The following is a 21684-nucleotide window of genomic DNA, read 5'->3' as shown; positions in this document are numbered from 1 at the left end:
TGATGAAGTAATCAAATGACATATCCCAAAACACACACTTAAAATTCATCACTCAAGCTTGCCAGTGACTATGAGGCAGAACAACAGAAGAAGTGATCATTGTAATAACCAGCAAATTTATCAGGAAGAAAAGAATACGATCAATCTAAATCAGCTACTGTGACACCTGACATTCTCCAGAAGGGTTTGTCCACTGTAGCTGCTGCATGCAGAGAATGGTAGGAGCTACTGATAGGTGAAGGTCTGGAACCTAAGGTCCAAGTACAAAAATTATTTCCTATGACAATCACTCTAGTGTACATTGTTTAATCTCCTTCATCCAAAATATGCAGGGAAAAAACATGTCTGCTGAATAAGGATAAACAAGGAAAGACAAGGCTATTTAAAAATGCTGATTTTCTATAATATTTGTCTACATGTAAAGTAGAAAAACCTCCAACACTCAGAAAATACCGTTTTCATCTGCTATTAAGGAAATGGCTAAAAAGTTAACTCGTTCTGTATTAGCTGATCCAATGAGCTCAGTAATGTTTCACTGGACATATTGTGATTTTTTTTCAAGCTTTGAGTATGTGCGTTCAACACTGACAAACAGGCATGACAGACACAAAAATCAAACCTTATCTTCTTCCTTGGAATAGTCTGTCTACAGTTGGACCTGTAGTGTTAACCCACAAGACTTCAAGCTTCTGATTACTCATGCCTCTGAATTACAGTTACCTTCATACATGGAAGTAATTTTGACTTTTTTTTAATAGAGTCCTTAAATATGGAAACACACCAAAACAAAATTGTATACAGACACTCACGTGTCTAGAATTATACACTATGGTCACTAGGTTTTACATTTTATTTACAGTATCTCAGTCTGAATGGAATGTCTTCTGTAATTGCTCTTTAAAGTAACATTGGTTTTGGTTATTTACCAAAACATATAAATACAGCAAAACATAACTGTGATGTGTATAAAGGTACACACTATGGAATATAAATTTAAAAGATAGATTTATTTTACCTTTGCAGAGTAGTAAAACCAGTATTAAGTCTGGTAAATACCAGAACTGTTGAGTACAGAATAAATTTCCACCACTACCACCACAGATCCAGCTCCACTGGAAACCACAGTGACGGAAGTACCAGACCAGATCAAGCACTGGCAGCCCCCAACCCTCTAACTAAAATGTTAAAACTTGCTTGAAAAAAGATTAAAAACAAACCAACCAAAACCTCTTCACCTAAACTGCCCAGCTCCTGATTTATAATCTACTGTTGCTGTTGCTACTGCTAGTATCGGAGTGCCTAACTGGCTAAGTTTGGTTATTCAAAAGTTGTACCTGCAGGTTTTTTTGTCTGTGTATTTGTTTGTATTTTTCAAGATAGTTCAAGTTCATCTGGAACATCTTTGAGATTAATGTCACCTTGCCTGTGGTTAGATTTCTTGCTGAATTTGTTCTCTTCCAATCATCCTGTCAGGACTTGGAGAAAAAAAAAAAAATGACCCACAAACCAAAAAAAACCTACACAACCCCAAAACTCCACAACCAAATAAAATCAAGAAAAAGGACTGAGCTCTGGTACAGTATTTTCTTACACTTGCAGCTTTACAAATTTAGCACCTGACTTAAGTGCTCCACTACAGGAGGAAAATTAGTAGAAGTCTGTCTTTCATCTACCTCAATTCCCTCCCAGGTAAGTTCCAATGCCACTGTTCATAAATCACTCTCACTTTAGCTTAATAGAGTTTGAAAACAAATATTTGCTGATAATTTGAGAAAGGTCACTTATATTGTTCAGCAGTGTTTGGCGTGAGCAAATCGAAGTCTGAATTACGTTTGCTGAGCAGGAAGCAACTTCAATCAACTCTCCTCCTTAGTGAGGATCTATCAAATTAATTCAAAAATTACAATGCATAACCTGATCAAATTTAATTTACATTTCCTCAAAGGTAAAGTAATAATATGACAGTGGTTGATTAATGAAATAGACCATGTTTTAACCTAGGAAATTCCTAACTGTCCTTAGTGCTAAAGATAAGCATATCCAACAGGAATCAATCAGGTAGGTAGGTTTCTCGAAATACAACTGCAATTACAATTATATAATATTCCTGCCACCATCACCACTGAACATACTTTAATAACCTCACCAAAATATTTCATCACAAACCCCATGGTTAGACCTATACGGTACACCTCACCTATCCCGCTCCTCAGCAGGGCTAACCAGCCCAAGACGTCTGTACTGCTTCCACTAGCTGAAGACAGCTCATTCACAACTAGCTCGTGTACCTCTGTCCAGCATTGTAGTGTGTCACATAAACACATCCTTAGAAAAAAAAAGGTAAATTTAGCAAAAAAGATAGCACAGTTGCACGCTCCACAGCATTCACCAATGGTAGTGTATGTCCAATGTGAGTACCTTAACACTTGTATCGCACACCAGCGTCCACACAATGGAATGTTCAACCATCTACAGCACACACATGAATACAAATCTATACTATAAAACCCCCAAAACACAACACCGAATAAAAAGAAATACCTGCATCCTGACAGAACTTCACGTTGTGCTGGCTTCAGAGAGTAAGTTCTTCCTCTTATTTACTTCAAGATAGAATAGATTTGCCCACAGCTATAGAAAGTTCATAGCTTCTTCATATATAACCGATCATTCTCCAGTAACCAGAAAACTTACGCTTATCTAATTCTATAGGACCATAAAAATACGGACCCACCTGTACATGCATGTGCACATGCCAGCGCCATATATATATATGTGATCTGCTTCACATTACCCCTACTTGGTTTTAATGACACAGAAACATTTTCCCCCAAAACCAAATGGCAGAAAATGCTTGGCTGCAGAACAATTACATTCTCCGTTCTATTTTGGAAAATTTAAGTAAGTTATATAATACATGATGACATATTACATACCAGGTCACTGTTTGTAAATAACCTCCCAACTATTTTGGAGATAAAAACTAAAACTCTTTGTCCACTGGGATCAGATTTATATGACATATTGTATGCCCATTTAATAATTCCCAAGAACCCCTCTAAAAACAGCATATAATGAAACTGAACATATTTTTATAGCCCACCTATATTGTCTCTTCAAAAAACAAATTTACAGCATTAAGTTATAATGTTACACATGACAAGATATCACTGTTTTCAAAGCCCTTTAAAAGAATTATCTGACTTCAAGACATAGGAAAACAGATACGTTACTCTTTCAGAGAAAGAGAAATGGACCTAAAAACACACAATGCTATAATGAGGGCTATATTTAGTGCTTGCTGAAAGCATCCTAACTGCTGTTTTCCTGTATACATAGCTGGCACTGAATTCTTTACTCTTTTCCTGAATTTTCCCTAACAGTGAATCCTTTATACTATGTAAACTAGAGCTATTTTTAGTGATTGTCAGATCTGAAGACTACACATATCCATAGTCATTACACCTTCTTCTTGCATGTAATCTCTCAATTAAAATAAATGTGTCCCCAAAGAACTCTGAAGGAGAGGCTAAATTAACAAACTGTTCAAGTGAACCAGAAGCAAGCCAATCCTTTATGAATACGGAGTCTGTAATTCGCCAAAATGCTCCATTTTGCTGTTCACAGTGAGGCTGAGGCTCAATAAAAATAAATACTGATGTAGGCAAGGCATTCCCATGGGGTTCATATATTGCAACTCACCAGTTGCTTTATATCAAAGAAACTGGGACACAGCTTGAAACTGGTGGGCTGCCTATTTGATAAAATGGAAAGCTATTGATGATAAGTATTTTCTCTTATTTTCATGCCCCCGGTGTCATAAACAGGCTAAGTACTTAGAAGTGGCTCCTAGCAGTCACATGCTCATAATGGTACCAGATACAACTTAGGTTCTGACTGATCAGAAAATGACACTTCATGGATTCTGCACAGTCACAGTTACGCCTTTGGATCACCCCAAACCAATAATCCCTAGCATCGGCTTTCCCAAAACCTCTAAGGATGATGCCATCAGCTTCTTACAAACATATCTGAATTTAATTCTTAGCTTAATTAAGATGCAGTCAGCAGTCCACACTTCAGCGATGACCTTTTAAGCAAAAATGCAGAATAATTCAGGTAGCTGCATTACTACTCTGCAATGCAAAAGGAATTTATAGAAAGTTGAATATACAGAATAAAATAGTTTGGAACGATGGTTATTTTGACTTTAATGGGGTCAGGAGAACAATGTTTATGAAAACCTTCTTTCAACCTAGAGGTGAGTAACCCATAAATGTATCAATCCTACAATTTATCAGCTCCTTCAAATATCTCAGAAACTGTTTAAAAGAGGCCGAGTGCTTCAAACATCTTTTCAACATCAGCCAATTTAAAAAACTTAAACATTAAATATGTAGCTAATAAAACGTTTAATTCATCAAACAGTAAGCCACTGTTAAAAAAAAAGGTATTTCTAAAGCCTGTACTACATTATCATCAGCTGATAGTGCTATAAAAGCACCTCAAGCCACAATTGCAAAATGTTTCACTGCCTTTGAAAAGCGTGTTTCAAAATGAATGCGCTGATGTTCTGAACTTTCATCCAAGAGGATCCAGAAATCCTCTATTATGTTAACCTTTTATAATTTGTCTTACTTTGTCCTTAGAAGGTCATCATGACTTCCACTTCTGCAGTAGAATCCAGCCTTTCATCAATGGAGTGTGAGGATCAAAGAGAAAATTAATGCGCATTGCCACTGGGTGGCTTTATTTCCCATAAACATCACAAATCCTAGGCTAGTTTATACTTACCTTTCGCAGAAGGAAACAAATACGCTCAATATTTCTCAGCCGCTCTCTCTGTCAAGAGAAAGTGGGAAAAAGGTAGGAGATTAGCTGTTGGTGTTATAAATCAAAGACAATATATTACAATTAGAATGGGTCAAGATCATAATTAACGGCTGCAGGAAAGCAACACACATCATGAATCTGAAACAATAGCATTCACTTCTTACCTACTGCTTGCAAGCCAAATGATTTGCCCATTTCAAAGTCCAAATAAGTCATTTTTCATCTGTTACTGGGTGTTTTAACAAGTACACAGAGTCAAGTCTGTGTTAGCTTTGAGCCAGAGGTTGCAACTTCTTTTTAGTCAGCATTTGTGGCTCTGCCCAATGGTGCCAATCTATATCACAAAGACTTGGTCTCACATTTTCAGGTGCCCAGCCTCTGGCGTCAAGATCATTCTGAATGGGAAAAAACAACTACGAAGTTTGTATGACAGCCCTTCCTCTATCACCAAGAGGGTGCCTGAGCAACATGTGACATTAGGATGTAACCCATTAGTGAAGAATATCTAAAATGGCCTAAAAATGCCACTTTAAACAGCAGATGCATTCATAAATACTGAAAGTGACTGTAATTAAACAGCGTGACTCAAAAGATTCTCTAATCATGATTCACAGGAAGATGACAAGTCAAAGACAGGTTTCCTTTTAAATGGTTCATAACGAGAAATTCACTAGTAAAATCAGATTTCACTCTGCATAACCCTATCACTGGAGTTACTGTGAAAGATTCTACTGTTGGTTGCACTGCAGAAGGCAGAGTGGTTTTGTTGTCCTTAGAACACTATCTGGTAATATTTTCATTTAGACATGGGAAAAAAATATTCTGAACTATGACCTTTTTTAAACAGGTAATGTAATATACTGAGAAGCCAACTCTCCCTAAGCTTTTTGCTTTTCAAATGTTTTAGATTTGCTCCAAGTTTGAGTTTTATTTCTATTCTCCAGAGAAATGTCCCTTTTCCTTTCCTGTCACCATGTTTAGGCCATTTCTAAAAAGAAAATATAATTTGGAAAGACAATGAGACAGTGGCAGCTTGATAGGCACCAGACAAATATTGTGCCTCTCTCTGATGTTTGTGATCTAAAAGAGATTCAGAAATTTTAGACTCACAATTGAAAACATGGAATGGACATATAAGGATGAGCTTGTGAAGCTGCAGAAAGCTTTCTTGCCTCTGGTAGGAGGTAAATGGAGAGGGAAAGATAACCCTCTCAATTCCCTTTAGAGGACAGGTGCCTAACTGCAGCTCGCCTTGCAGAAGTAGGAAGTCTATATTTGAGATGTAGGTAATAGAGTGTGAATGAGGAAATTTGAATTGAGTTCTCCATACTGCCATTGGTTTTGCCTCTGATCTCTCCTTAATTCAGCCCTCTCTTGTCAAAAAGGCTCTACACTCTGTCGTGAAAACATTGTGGAAGATAATGACATAATAATGACTACACATCAGACAACCTTATAGCGCAATAAAGAAAACTACCCCACCAAATAAACGGAATATGAGCACAAACAACTATGTATAGGGAAAAAGCAAATCACATCTGATCAAAGATACAAGAACTACCTGCTAAAAATATTCCTTTTATGTCATTATAAAAGGCATCAACATTACTGTGCAGAAGAAAGCCATCAGATTACTGATTGAATTATCACAGGAAGTTTCATAGAGGAAAGTCAAATATGTCAACTGATCACAGAATACAGTGCTGTGTTTTACTGGAAGCTCCATGATTAACTTTTTGATTACACCACTAACATGACTGAAACAGGGACTTACTAAAATTTTTTTATCCTGGAGACCAATTCCATCACCATTTTAAAACAAGAGGAAATTACCTCCATGGAGCATCTTACAAGTTTTAGGAAGAGAACCAGTTACTGGAATTTGGTACATACAAATACACATTCCTTGTGTGCAATTCTCAAGATGGCAAATAAAACCAGATAAAGTGAATTCAAAATCAGATTTCTTCCAGTAAATTCAAAACCAGATTACTTTCATTGAAGTCCTCTATAGGATTTCTTCATGTAATTTCTTTCTTCTGTTCTTTGCTTATGTTAGAGAACAGTAAACAAGACTTCTTATTCCAAGATTCACTTAAAGATTATGCTTAACATCATCAGTGGTCTAAGTACCACCACAAATCCTCTGCTGAGTTATGAAACAAGGTTAAATGGCACAGTACTAGCTAATGAATCTGGTTACCATGTGTAGGCAATTCAGTAACTTGATACTCTGTAGAGATCAAATTCAGCACCTGTCATAATCATTGTAATTCCCAGTGAGATGATGGCGAGCCAGGTTCTGCTTTCAGTCCTGGTGGTACAAACCTGATGCATGTTTAACTGTAGTCAGGTAAATCACCCTAAATCACATCTGCAATTAACAGAGGAATTTTCACATGCTTAAATCTGGGTTGCATTTTGGTTTATTAGGTAAAACCGAGTTTACAGTCCCAGAGTGATATTAAACCTTATCCATAGTAGATGCAACAGAATGTGTTATTTGCATTTAAAACACAGGAGAATTTAGAGCCCTGTCATGGGACAGAGAGGTCTAGGAATGTACCTCTTATCAAATCCCTGCAAGCTTTTGGCTCATTGATACAGACAGTACGGGAGAAGGTGGTCATCCCATGCTTGAGCACAGAGAAAGCAAATTATTTCAAAAAGGAAAACTTGTGCCACAGAATAAAAAGGCAAAAAGAAAGCATTAGCATCACATTAACTGTCCTTCAGTTTTTGAACTTCCGAATAATTTTCCTACCTCCTCCAACAAAAAGGAAAGCTATAGCCATAAAGAGTCACCATCTGGCTTCCTAAGACTGGCCCAATAAATCAATTTTCCAAACTACAGTTGACTTTGCAACAGACACCATATTCGTTTCCACACTCATACTTTCACTGGCAGTCAATATATTTCCCTTTCTTTAGTAATTGTTGCTTAGCAAGCCACTGTGATACTCACTGCGTGGACTGGGTTGCACTGATCTATTGGGCTTTTGAAGTCTGTCCGAAGTTCATCAAAGGCAATTATCTGAAAAACAATTTTTTCAAATATTGTAGTGAATGCTCAATTCAAACATTTATTTTTCCTTTAGGGACTAGTTAGATGCATCATCTCCCTTCCTCCCTTTCCTGTATGAGAAAATACAGGAAACTAGGTTCCCTGGCATGCTCCTTTGAGAATTAACTAGTTAAAACAAAACATGGGATACTCCTACCTATGACACCTAGAATCCATTAATCTGTCACTCTGTAAAATCATATCTATAGCCTTTTCAGCATCATTGCTTTCCAAATTTCTTCCCTCATATCAGGTAGAAATCTTTTCTCATACTTCTAAATGACATAAAACTACTTCGCAAACAAATACTTCTCCAGACCTGATGGAAAAAGTCATTAGCTACCTAAAACACAGAGATGCATCAGATGTGTATATATTAAACCTGAAATAGCATAACAGCCCTTTGTATTAGTTGCTAAACCTTCAGATATTAATTCTGAATTAGTATCAGCCCAATTATTATTAAGGCACTATTCATTATCAAGCAAACTCCTAAAAAGGTGAACCACTCTAGAGCAAAATATGTCCTTCCTAAATTCCAGCAGGTTTTAGAACTTCACTTCAGACCTCATTAATAGAGAGATGTCTTTTGCTCACATCCTTTAGTTTTGTCCATTAACGGATGGAATGAGACACACTGGTAAACACCGCCTGCTTTTAAAGTACAGCAGATAAAAGTGCCCATAAAAATAATGTTTGATAATGTTGTCTTGGAAAGAAAACAGCTGTAACAACCCTTAGCATATTTCATTCAAAGGACTCAAAGCATGTTCTTTATTTTATGTTTGTATTCCAGTAATACCCTTTCTTCTGCTTGCTTCACCCAAGGAATGAAAGATCACTATGACAGGCACCACAAACAGATGTTAAAACAATGATTCCTTTTTAGACAATTTACAAGCCAGGAAAGTATTCGTTCTCAATAAAAAGATGACGGAAGCACACGGTAGCTGACAGCTAATTAGCATAGGAGTGCAACAAGCATTCTATGACACATTACACCATGCTTACTGCCTAGCTGTTCAAAAAAATAACCAACTACATGTCAACACAGACCTGCTGTATAGATAAAACACATTCTTTTTACAGATATGGAATGCAGAAGCAGAAATCCTGAAAATGGCCTATCCATGATTCATATAATAATCTGGTGAGAGGCTTCAGAATAAAACCTAGAGCTACAATCCACAAATCTAAGCACTACTCCGCATCCCACTCTAATGCTGCATTCATCACACTGAAGCATATTTAAAATCAAAACTGTGGCATTTTACAGGAGCACTCTACAGAATTCAATTTATTCAACTATGACAAGTAAAAGTGCCAGAATAAACCACAAAGGGAACTACAAAATGTGATAAGTGAAGCATTTCTCCTCATGGATGAAGTATCTGTACAAGTTAGGTATTAAATCTGCAATGCATGTTTACACCAAGGTAAAAGAGCAAGCAGCAGAAACTGAGAGAGGGTTGGAATACAATTATGAAGAAGAAGGCTCGTGACACCTCTATATTTAATACTTCTTGAACAGATTTTCATGTTCTCAAGCTGGACCAACTGTTAAGAGGATAACAACCATGCGAGTCTGATGCACACACTTCTGTTTGTAATTAGGTACCAACATCAGCACTGACAGCATTGACAGAAAGGGGAAAGGACAGCCCTGTAACAGGTTAAGAAAGCTGCCTCAGTTCATAGGTGTGCCACCAATTTACTTCGGCATCCTGTGCATTTCCCTTAAATTCTCTTTGCCTCACTGTACTGGTACTCACAGATATAACTTTAAGATAGAAAACTTATGAGCTTAGAGTGACAACTGTTTTTAATAATGTACAGTAGTAACAGCTTTTTTCTTGTTGTAAATATAGAGAAGAGCTGAAATTTCTTCGGAGGAGGAAAAAAAGAAAAAAAAATAAGAGTGAATGTGCTGTGCTCTTCCTTTTGGTAGTCAGTAACAGCCAACCAGGAGTTTGAGATAGTAAAGAAATGACAGCCAATACAAGATCCAGCTCACACTGTGAGGAAAGACTGGTCTGAGAAAACAATATGGGGAATCCAAATACTGGAATCATAGGAAGGACCCCCCTCAAGAAGTCCAGGAAAGCCTCTAAAGATTCACTGAACACAGAGATAGCATGATAACCCTGAAGCATGTTTAGATGAAGAACAAGGTTGCTCTGAATGACAGAACCATTAAGGCAGGGCTCTGTTGAGCTAGCTTTAACTAATGCAGCTAAGTCTTGAAGAAATCCTAAACGACAGTTTGGAAAAGAGATTAGCCTCAAATATACTACACATTTAGATTTCCTCATTTTTTGCTTTCTCTTTTTTTTTTTCCTTTACCAGCATTCCCAACTGTAGTCAAAATCTACTCTTTATTTGCTAGCACACAATTTATTTACACTATACTTGCTTTATATCTAGATTTATAAGTGCACTGAAACAAATCTGACAGTATTAAGCACGTTGTTTTCATGGAACCAGTAAGTGTATATACAATAGTCTCACAGACAAACCTTCTGGGATGCCTGCAAATTATGACAATATTAAGAGACATTCCTGCTACACCTGCAAGAAACAGATTGAGGTCTGGTATCAAGCCCACAGGATTAGAAGAAAGTTTCTTCATTAAAAGTTTCAGTGTCTCTCTGGAAGGAGGCTGACAGAAATCAATCCTCCTCAATTCTTAATATGTTCTTTTACAAAAGGTCCATAACAGTTTATATTTTGTAAAATCTCCAGGAATAGAAATCCAGTGATGACATGAAGATATCAATTTTAATTTATTAAAAAGCACATTCCTATTTCTCAGACCCAGTGAAAAGCTTGAAAGCATAACATTAGGCAGGCCCACAATTAGAAAGAATCTAAAGAAACTCCAAAAGTTTTTTTGGAGGTATGGGGATTTTGCGTGTGAAGGGTTTTTTTAATCTCATAATGCTGTCTGTCCTAATTCTAAAACTGCAACTAAGAAAAAGAGAGAAAGAGAGCTGTAGCTTTTAAGATTGGCACTTGCTCACAACATACTATGTAACTGTGCAACAAATTATATTGTATTGCTGAAAACCAGGCTGGGTTGTGCTTCAGCATGGTTTACATAATTAATTTGGAAACATCTTCCTCTTTCAATTATAACTAGCCCTCTGTAACATTTAATACCCTAGGGCATTGTATGGCCAGAGTTGCCATTTTTCCCTACAAAAATCAAATAACTAACTACTTGCCTCCATTAAGTATTTCACAATGCTTTCACAGGAGGTGCAGTGTTTTGGCCAAATTCTAGAGAAACAACCTTGCACTTGTTTACATTTCAGATGGATGCAGTACAGCTACCTGCTTCCCACACACCAGGCAATCAGAGCTGCTGAATGCTCTGGGACAGCATCTGGGTGTGCTCAAGGTCCGTTTCACCTCTGAAATTGCCAAACTTGTCAGCATCTTGACAGAGTAGTTCATTTGGAGGCAAACAATGTAATAGATCCCAGTCAGGACTCTTCACCATATGAACTGCCATCATTTCACCTTTAAATTAATGTATTTTATAAACCATTCGATATCTTTTAGTTACCCAATCTAATTTGATCCAGAGCAGCAATTAAGACTACAAAGCATACATAGAAATGGACATCAGCAACCCCATCTCTCCAAAGGCCACTCAATAAACAGGCTTCCAAAGAAAAATTACTAGCCTCTAGTCACAAACCTAAACAGATAGCTAAGTAGATAGCTTTTTGGAAACATGTGCCAGGGACTGATCTTACATAGAGGAGAAATTTATTTCTATTAGTAAACATTAATGTTGCACGCAGCTTCATAGAAAGAGAATGAAGACTGTTTGGTATTTATTTAGCAACTCCAAGAAAAAAAATAAAATCAACAAAAGTTATCTATTTGCAAAGCTGTATCAGGAAAAAAAGGTATCATGTTTACCAATATTTTTTATCATTACTGCAGAAAGAGGCCAGGGATTGAATGGGCAATGGATATTAAACCACCTTCTGATGGGGAATTTTCCCTGTGATTCCACATTGCAGAACACTGCAGGAAGTTTGTTCTGTCATTGCCCTAGCCGTATTTTTTCTGTTGACAGAAGTGTACTTGTGGGTGTTAATCACCTAATAAAACTAAAGGTTTATAAAAATACTGGTTGCATTCTCTGGTAATTCACACCATCTGTAAGTCTCAAAACTCAAAGTGTAAGTCAGCAAAGAGTTTGCCCCAGTTTAAACATGTACTGAACAGACGAAATTGTGATGACAATGTATGTTTCAGTACAGCTACCACTGCAATGATACTTAGAAAATTTTTCATTACCTGCACACTTTGTGCTTATCTCTCTAGACAATAACAGCTTTGAATAATGAAGTATTCACATAAGTTTGAACCCAAATTTTAGTTTTTGCCATGCTTATGTACCCATCAAACTGAAATTTTCACCTATTAACAGTAGGAATGAATTATCATCTCTCATTTCTAGAGAAGATGCTTTTTTATCACTGAGCTCTTACAGAAATATATTTCAATTGAGAATGTGATGTTTTAGGGTGGCAGTGGAGTTGGCGTGGGTGTGAATTCAGTGACAGTAAAGTAGTTGGATATATTGCTTATTGGCATCTCGGAAAAGTTAAGATAAAACAGAACTTGATGACAACCACAGAACAGAACAGTAACACTTAACATATGTTTTCTTGCCACCATCCTGTCAATGCACCACAATCCCATCCTGAAGAAACTATCTTTAATGGTTCATTTAAACAATTTGTCTACCCCTCCACTCTCATACACAGCCTTCACAGCACCCACACCAGCAGTTCGTAGGCTATCTGCATGTCAGTACACGCACAGAAGACAGACAGGTTTAAGAGCATGGCTCCTTGGCTTCATGGCTGCATGTCAGCTGCTGTACAGACGTATTTACTGTGTTTGGAAATAGCGCTGAACACATATCATATTTGAACCATGTTGATGCAAGCTGGATGAGTTACTTTGTTGGCTTTTGTTGAGCAGAAGCAGCAACTGACAAAACATGTGACAGAGAGTCAAGTAAGAACACAAGATGACCTGAAAGGGAAGCTAAGTCTCTGTCTTGAGGTGACGGAGTAAGGGAAGCCCATAGTGAGATGCAGAGAACGGTGACATTGTCAAAGTGACAGACTGAGAGAATAATTTTTGCTACCCAATTCTCGTAATGCTACGAAAACAGTCCCAACAAGAAATCTAGCTATGTGGCTGGTGAACTTTTGTTCAAGATGCTTGTTCCTCTTCCCTCTTTCTCTTCTGGTTGAGCCAATCTGGTTCATGCTACCAAATATGAAAGTTTATTCAAAACTGCATGAATGGGTGGGCAACCTGCCTCATAAACCAGAGAATTTTATCCTTATAATAATATTTTAGTCCTTGACTACATCCTTTTGTTAAACACCTATTAAAAAAAAAGAAAAAAGTTTCACATCTCTTTCATCAAATGTTTTCATCATACCTGTCCATGCAACTTGGCAGTTTCCCAGACCACAGTATCTGAAATGCTGGTTCTGATGAGAATCTTAACACTACAGCCAAATAAAGTGCAGAGAGGAAAGTGAGATTAAATATATTCCTTTCTTCTCTTATCTCTCCCCAATGTATTTACTTTTCTGAATATTACACTTATTAATTCATCACATATTAATAGAAGTAAACAATAACAACTAACAATGCCTTGCAGTTATAAATCTTCCTTCAAGGTAACAAAGGCCTTAAATGCAAGGAAAATATAATTTCAATCTTTTATACAAGGGGGAAAACAAAGCTCACAGAAATTAAATTATTTACAGAATCAATGGCAGAACTACCAAAGCCTCTGGATTGCTGCACCACACAAAATATTAGTGAAAAAAAATACTGTCAGTATACTAAAAGCACATGAGAAGTGAAACTATGCATTTCTGTCCAATTATTGTACCGCTGTTCATCTCCAAAGCAGAGCATTTGTTTAAGCAGTGCCTTTTTGGATTAAGATTGCAAATGGTTTTAAACCACTCAAGGGCAGAAAATTGCTCTATTTGTCAGATTTCACACTAACAATTGTATGGCATTTTCTTGCTCAACTTGCATTTCACATGCTGCCACTATTAACAACTCTCCACACAAAAATCCAGACACATTGCTAATGCAAACAGATTTCTTGTGGCTCCATCCAGGGCTGTTCATACACCTGAGCACCTAGTCTTCACTTTTTTATAGAAGTTCTTTTGTCTGTAAAAGGATGTTACATTTAGGCCAACAAAATTTAAAATTTTTAGGTTCTAACTAGAAGCTTAAGCTAACTTAACAGTCATGAAAATCTTATTTTAATTTCTCAAGTATTCAAGCCAGATCCTAAGTATTTTAATAGAAACATAGAATGGCTCAGGGTTCAAAGGGACCTTAAAGATCATTTAGCTCCAACCCCCCTGCCATGGCCAGGGACATCTTACATGAGACCAGGTTGCTCTAAGCCCTCTCCAGCCTGGCCTTGAACACCCCCAGGGATGGGGCATCCACAGCTGCTCTGGGCAACCTGTTACAGCACCCCACCACCCTCACAGTAGAGAATTTCTCCCTAATCGCTGATCTAAATCTACTCTCTTTCAGTTTAAAGCCACTCCCCCTTGTCCTATCGATACAGACCCTCATCAGAAGTCCCTCTCCAGCTTTCTTGTAGGGACCCTTTAGGTCCTGGAAGGCCGCTATAAGGTCTCCAAGGACCCTTCTCTTCTCCAGGCTGAAGAATCCCAGCTCTCTCAGCCTGTCTTCATAGGAGAGGCACTCCTGCCCTCTGATCATCTTCATGGCCCTCCTTCAGGTTCTTCCAATAGAAACTCCAACATGCAAAATTAAAAATCCATAATCTCCATTCTGCAAACATGATTCAAAAGGTTTTCTATCTACCTATGGAAATGCAGAGGCATAATTATACTATACTCTAGTTAAATATTGATGCAAATCCATAGAGGAAGGCTCCCTTGCTGAGAGCAGGCATGCACAAACATACCAGTCTGCATTGGTATAGTTACATCACTGTATTCCCTTGCATAAATAAAAACTATAGGGAAAAAAAACCAAAAACCAACCCACAACCAAAACCTATACACAGACAAAGCAGTATTATTGCTTCAGCTATGCCAAAACAGATATTCAAGCCTCTAGAAAGGTACAGGAGAACCCACTAAGAATAATTATTGGCAGTCACCTGAAACAGTTCACCTATTAGTACAAGAATTAAAAACTCCGCCCACACTGTGAAGATGACAGAAATTTATCATCAGGAACACAACCATACTGTACAGAGCTTTGAGTGCTTTGAATATAAAGTTAGTATCTCCATGAGTTACTCGTTATTACTGCAACATTGTAGACAACAATTTGAAAAAGCAACCTGATTTCTGAATGTAAATAATTCACTTGTTGCTATTAGTTTTGACAAAACCACTAAAAAAACCTCAGCAGCTGCAAAATGCTGTGGCAAACACAATGCTCCCAGAAGGATGATTTGACAAGCATCTATTGACAGATTTCTACAACTGCTATGAAACAGGCTTTTAAAAATAATTTCATCCAACTGCAAGGAGAAACAGTTTTACTGGCTAACAACAGGATTCTGGACACAGATTTCACTTGCTCACCACAGACACTGCAGTGTGTTCCCCAGTTTTCCTGAAACGGAGAGATGTCAACCCCCTCCTTCAGGAAGGAGGCAAATGTTCCGCCTATTCCCTAAATACAGAGTTCAGAGATTACCTCTGCTTGTACTACAACTTTATACCCACTCACTGTCTTCCAGCCTAGACCAGCTGAGCTGTAGCCAGGCAAAAATCAGCTGTGCACATGTAAACTATAGTTCATTAGGAGAAAGAAGACAAGCAAGCAAGCTGTGCAGGAGGGACGATGCTAATACAGCTGCACAGAGCCTGTTTCTAAATAGGCTAATAATTTTGCTCCCTGCAGCTAGAACACATTTCAAAACAGACCTCAAGCGGAGGAGGAATTTTTAAGGTAAGTCCAGACTGCCATGCTTCCCTCCCTCCCCACAGGATTTCATCATTTTGTTGTCTTTTTTTTTTTTTTTATTTTAAGCCTTACATTACTGCATTCAGTACAGGGAAACAGTTCAGAAAGTAGAAGTATTCTGTGAAACAAACACACTCTTCAACTTTTCTTTTTAAAAGGTACACAAACTGTTGCTACCAATATTAAGAAAACCCCCCACATTTTCAAGTAGAAACAAAACTGATTAATACACCACATTGTTCTTAACAGAAAAAAGTGTGCATGTACATGGAGATGCATAACAAGTTTAATTACATTCACTGTGGTAGAAAATTCTTCTGCCTCAGTTGACTTAAAAAATCATGTCTTCGATCTCTCACAAGAGAATCTGGACCATCAGGCTACTCATTTTTTTGAAACATAGGTAACAGTGTCAGTTCTTGGTATCATGCTACCATGCATAAATATACATTTCCCTGAAGGGATTACAGCAGCAAGAGACCCACTGTTGTAAGAATTTTATACAATGAGAGACCACATTCCATTTAGCAGGATACCGGTGTCTAGAGGCTCTGAGTCAGTGGTGAAGGCAGTATCTGGGTCTGAACCAAAGGCAGCAGATACGAAGTGGGCACTCCCAAGCGGTTACGCGCATGCTCTTCTCCTTCTACCAATAAAATCTTACAGATTATTTGACAATGTTTTCCACCAGCCCGAAAGGCTCTGAATCTATGCACTTTTGTAGGCTACAGGAAACACAGGTTGAATCTCTGCAGCACTAGGGAACTGAGTATAAGTCTCCCACACTCCTTGCAGTTTTGACACAAGCATGCCACCAGTATTCTGCCCTGCATATGGTCTCCTTCTCCTCCTACATGCAATGGAGTATTTTATGTGGATTCTTTCTAGAACAAGCAGGTTTTCCCATTCAGATAACGAGATCAAAACCTTTTAAACATTTCACTATCTAACCACTTCTGATTTCTTCAGTTCAGCACCAAAACTGCAAGATCAATTACTCACAGAACACTGGTGACAACAAATTGATATGTCACATCAGGAATGCTGTCACTTGTTAGCTAGGTACTGACTTGATCTGATAGTCAGGACTGTCTCGAAAAGCAAACAAACTGTTACAGCACGGATTCCCACTTACAGCCACACATTCAGCAAGCTAAGAAAGGGCAACCTAGGCAAAGGTCTTACAGACTCTTGCACCAGCTTTTTCTTCTGTCCTGAAAAGGATGCAAACAAAGACCACATCTGCAGATAAACTGAACAAGCAGATGTATGAAATTAGGCCAAAGCTTCACCTCTAGTCTTGATCTCTTCAATGGCCAAGAGCAAATTATGGGAGCTTGAATCTAAGCTTTACATCTGAGGTGTTGACCTCAGATTTGTGCCTCTGATTCAGGTAATGGCTAGTGCAGATGAACTGGTTTGCAGACCTCTCAACCAACCAGGGTGAGTTAAAAAGATCACCAGCACTATTTTCTACCCAAACCCAGGAGAGGCTGGGGAGCTCTGCTTTCAGCAGAAGAAAGAGCACTGTTTTGGCCTTGCTTCTCTTTATACTAAACTCCATACCAATTAAGAAAGCACAATAAGAAATGAGACCCCTAGGATGTACATCTTCTACTTGTATAGGCCAAATTCTTTTTTTACTACCCAGCTTTTTCCACACTGAGCTGGGTACACGCTAGACATGAGCTGGTGAAAGACCTAACACAAAAGACTGGCCAGATGATGAAGGTAGGAGGAAAAGTCTTAGTCTGGTCACATTGGACCAATAGCCTGCTATTTTCTGTCCCTATTATTCCTCAAAATTACAAATAATTTCTAATTTACCCCACCTTAAATGCAACGTGCTCCCATGCAACATTTCTACTTGTCTTTTTCTTCTCATCAAAACTACAGTATGGGAGATAGGTGAGCAGAAAGACACAGATACACTGAAGCCACAAAGCTCCATCTTCACAAATTATTCTCAAAACTAACTGAAGCACTGTTTCTATTAGTTAACAGCACAAAACTGATAATTCCAAAGCTAGGAATAAACAGGATATTTCTGCAGAATAAATTCATGGAAAGGGTAGTAAACAGATGGGATAATGTACTGGAATAGATAAAACTAGAAAAAAAATACTTGCTCCAAAGAAGGAGGTGAGAGAATGAGATCAACAGAGAAGATTATTTTTCAGTAACAGTAAGGTAAGTCATGGATGAGAGATTTGCTAATTGGCTAGTGCTGTCTCTAGTTTCCAGTCTTAACACCACACCACAATTTATTCTAATTGTGAGCTTTCAAAGATTCCTACGTATTGTTACAAGTTATTATTTTGACATTTTTAGTTTCCGTTACACTGATACATGCCTGGGAGCAGTATTACCTCCCCATACCCCCACACGCTCTTTACATTGAGTTCTCTTCCATTTCCTCACAGGTTTCATGTTGCTGCTGCTAATTCTTATCCCCCCCTCCTGCATTCTCTATTCCTACTAGCAGTGATGTATACACAGTCACCAAAATCCAGGAAACACATAAGGGCATCTGGGTTCTGTCACTAAAAAAATCTGTTCAAGCATGTCACATATTACACCATACCCACACAGAAGACTCATTACACAAGCTGTCTAAAAACGTCCACCACCTGAATTCAACCATACCTTCTAGAATCAAGCAGCCTTCTCAAATAATTGTCTTCCAAATAAGAATTCTGTGCTCTAAATCTTCTCTCTTGTTAGTCCCTTGTATTTTCTTCCTCTCATTTGCTCTTTCCTTCGTATCTTTCTCCCCGAACTCCTCTTTCCCACAGTCCCATTTTCCCCCTTCCCACGCTGTTTTTACCCCCCACTATCCACTCAACAGTGGGGCCCTATCAACACAGTCTCAGAAAGGAGCCTGCTGTGGGTTGGCAGGCAGAAATGCTGCCAGATCTGTGCTTCCTGCCTCCCAGGGCCACAGCAGGACCCCACTAGACCAGCAAGAGGCAGAACAAGGAAACAGGAACTCTTCTGTTGCAGGCGGCATCAGGCAGGGATGATGAGATTTGAGACCTTCCCAGGTTATCTTTCTTTCCCAAAAGGAGGCCAGGCAGAACTTGGAGGAAATAACTCCAAGGCAAAGACACACACACATGAAAAGACCACCAGCCACAGAGCTGTGGTTGCAGAGATAAGGGAAGGTGAAGGAATACAACAGTAATGCAGCTGTGGTTGCAGAAATAGGGCAAGGGGAAGGAATACAGCAACCAGTAAAAATGGTCAAACGTTGAGAGTAAAGTAAGAGCAGCCCAAAAAGCATCCTCATCTGTTCAATTATGTTCTTATGAAACTCCTTAGTCTAATTACAGGAGCATGATTAAGGCTAAGGATTTCAGCACAGCTCCAAACAGGCCTGCCATTTAAATGATCAGCAAATCAATTTTCTAAAGGATCTGCTAATAGTGTTTATATAATACTGAGAGAAGAAAAACTGAAGTACACACAATCAAATTGATCTCAGTGAAGCTTTCATTATGCTTGCTTATCAATGTCCACTCTGTGAATGTACAAGGCAGTTTATACTTAATGGTGATACAATCTGAACTATTTAGCCAGAACTCATAACACAATAAAATAATAATGCAACAGAAGATTGACTAAACAATCAAACACTTCAAACACTGAGTTATGGCATGAAGATGGCTGGCATTTAAAAGCGTTCAAAAATCTAATGTCATTCTATTAAAAAAAAAATGGCACTGGTATCAACAATGCCTGGCGCTTGCACAGTATTTGTTATCAGAGAATTGCAAAGACTATAACTTTCTAATTCTCACAATTTTACTGTAGATCGCCTTAATTTTTTAACCTTTGGTTCATCCAGTGATGTGCTTAGCTTACACACTTCCAGCTGTGTTTAAAAAAAATAAAAATCCACCTGATAGTTATAATATGACATGACCTGCAAAAGCACAGAAATACAAAAGGACCCAAAACCAACCCAAAGGTTTTTCACGACCTAACATGTTGGTAAGGAGTAGCAAGCAGTGTACTATGGGACAACTCAACATAGGCACTATTTCTTCATCTCCCTTACCTTCTGCTTCATGTGCTCACATTATCAAAACTGGAGCTGCAAGTTCAGCACTCCTGCAGTATCTTGCTGAGAAAACCTACTTCCATTGTAAATGTTTTGTCATTTTTCAGTGCCTTCTAATGCAACTTCTTACAATGACATTCCTAAAATAAATCCTTGCTTTATATAGTAATATTTTTTCAATGAGAAGTGGAAAAAAGTATAAAGACTCTTGTCCTGCCTTCACAAAGTGCATTCATGTTCCTCTGAATTTTTCTGGGCACACAATGAAACACTAAGCAAGAGGAAGATGCTGTGTCTCGGCAGAGAAGTTTTGTACTCAAACTGGGAGGACAGGATGGGCAGACTACAAGGTGAAAAACTGGCTGTACCATCAGACTGAAAGGGTAATGGTCACTGGTTTCAAGTCTGATTGATGCCCAGTTAAGAGTGGAGTTCCTCAGGTATCAATACTGGAACAAGCCTTATTTGGTATCGCCATCAATGAGTTGGAAGATGTGACAGATGGGGCAAGTTTGCAGATAACACCAGATTGGGGAGATCAGCTGACATACTAGAGGGTACGGCTGCCATTAGAAGCAGATTTGAAAAGCTGGAGGAACTGGCCAGCAACATCCTCATGATGGTCAACCAAGACAAGGGCAAAGTCCTGCACCTGGGATAGACTATCCACATTCAACACTACAGCCCAGGAGCAACCCAGCAGAACAGAAACTGGCCACTCCAGTGAGCAAAAGAAGTTTGGAGCACATAATATACAAAGAGAGACTGAAGGAAGCAGGTTTGGCTGTGGCGGGATCTAATCACAGAATGGTTCAGGGTTCAAAGGGACCTTAAAGATCATTTAGCTCCAACCCCCCTGCCATGGCCAGGGACATCTTACATGAGACCAGGTTGCTCTAAGCCCTCTCCAGCCTGGCCTTGAACACCCCCAGGGATGGGGCATCCACAGCTGCTCTGGGCAACCTGTTACAGCACCCCACCACCCTCACAGTAAAAAATTTCTCCCTAATCGCTGATCTAAATCTACTCTCTTTCAGTTTAAAGCCACTCCCCCTTGTCCTATTGCTACAGACCCTCATTAAAAGTCCCTCTCCAGCTTTCTTGTAGGGACCCTTTAGGTCCTGGAAGGCCGCTATAAGGTCTCCAAGGACCCTTCTCTTCTCCAGGCTGAAGAATCCCAGCTCCCTCAGCCTGTCTTCATAGGAGAGGTGCTCCAGCCCTCACGGCCTTCCTCCAGACTCACTCCAACATGGCCATGTCCTTCTTATATTGGGGGCCCCAAGATCTGAACACAGTACTCCAGGTGAGGTCTTACAAGAGCAGAGTGGAGGGGGAGAACCACCTCCCTTGGCCCGCTGGGCACACTGCTTTTCATAGAACCATTTAGGTTAGAAAAGACCTTTAAGATCACCAGGTCCAACCACTAGCCCAGGACTGCCAAGTACACCACAAAACCATGTCCCTAAGCACCATCACATGTTTTTTAAACACTTCCAAGGATGTTGATTCCACCAGCTCCCTGGGCAGTGTGTTCCAATGCTTGACCACCCTTTCAGTGAAGAAATTTTTCCTAATATCCGATCAAAACCTCCCCTGGCACAACTTCAGGCTGTTTCCTCTTGTCCTATTGCTTGTAATCTGGGAGAACAGACCTAACCCCCACCTGTCTATAACCTCCTTTCAGGTAGTTGTAGAG

The 21684-nt window shown here is 38.8% G+C and overlaps 1 protein-coding gene across 1 annotated transcript in view; it reads right to left on the bottom strand.

The window, feature by feature from the left end:
• The window catches only part of CNIH3 (cornichon family AMPA receptor auxiliary protein 3), a 47133-nt gene that overhangs the window by 17060 nt on the left and 8389 nt on the right, over nucleotides 1–21684 (bottom strand). Inside the window, exons 2-3 of the mRNA XM_005441249.3 lie at nucleotides 7799–7867; nucleotides 4795–4842 (exon numbers count right to left, since the gene is read on the bottom strand). Of these exons, the coding sequence (XP_005441306.1) occupies nucleotides 4795–4842; nucleotides 7799–7867 (117 nt within the window). The remainder of the gene's footprint in view (nucleotides 1–4794; nucleotides 4843–7798; nucleotides 7868–21684) is intronic.

This window comes from Falco cherrug, chromosome 13 (genome assembly GCF_023634085.1).
Source record: "Falco cherrug isolate bFalChe1 chromosome 13, bFalChe1.pri, whole genome shotgun sequence".
In the NCBI taxonomy this organism is placed as follows: Eukaryota; Metazoa; Chordata; class Aves; order Falconiformes; family Falconidae; genus Falco; species Falco cherrug.
Note: the sequence above shows the minus strand (reverse complement) of the source record. Positions and strands in the feature narration are given on the sequence as shown.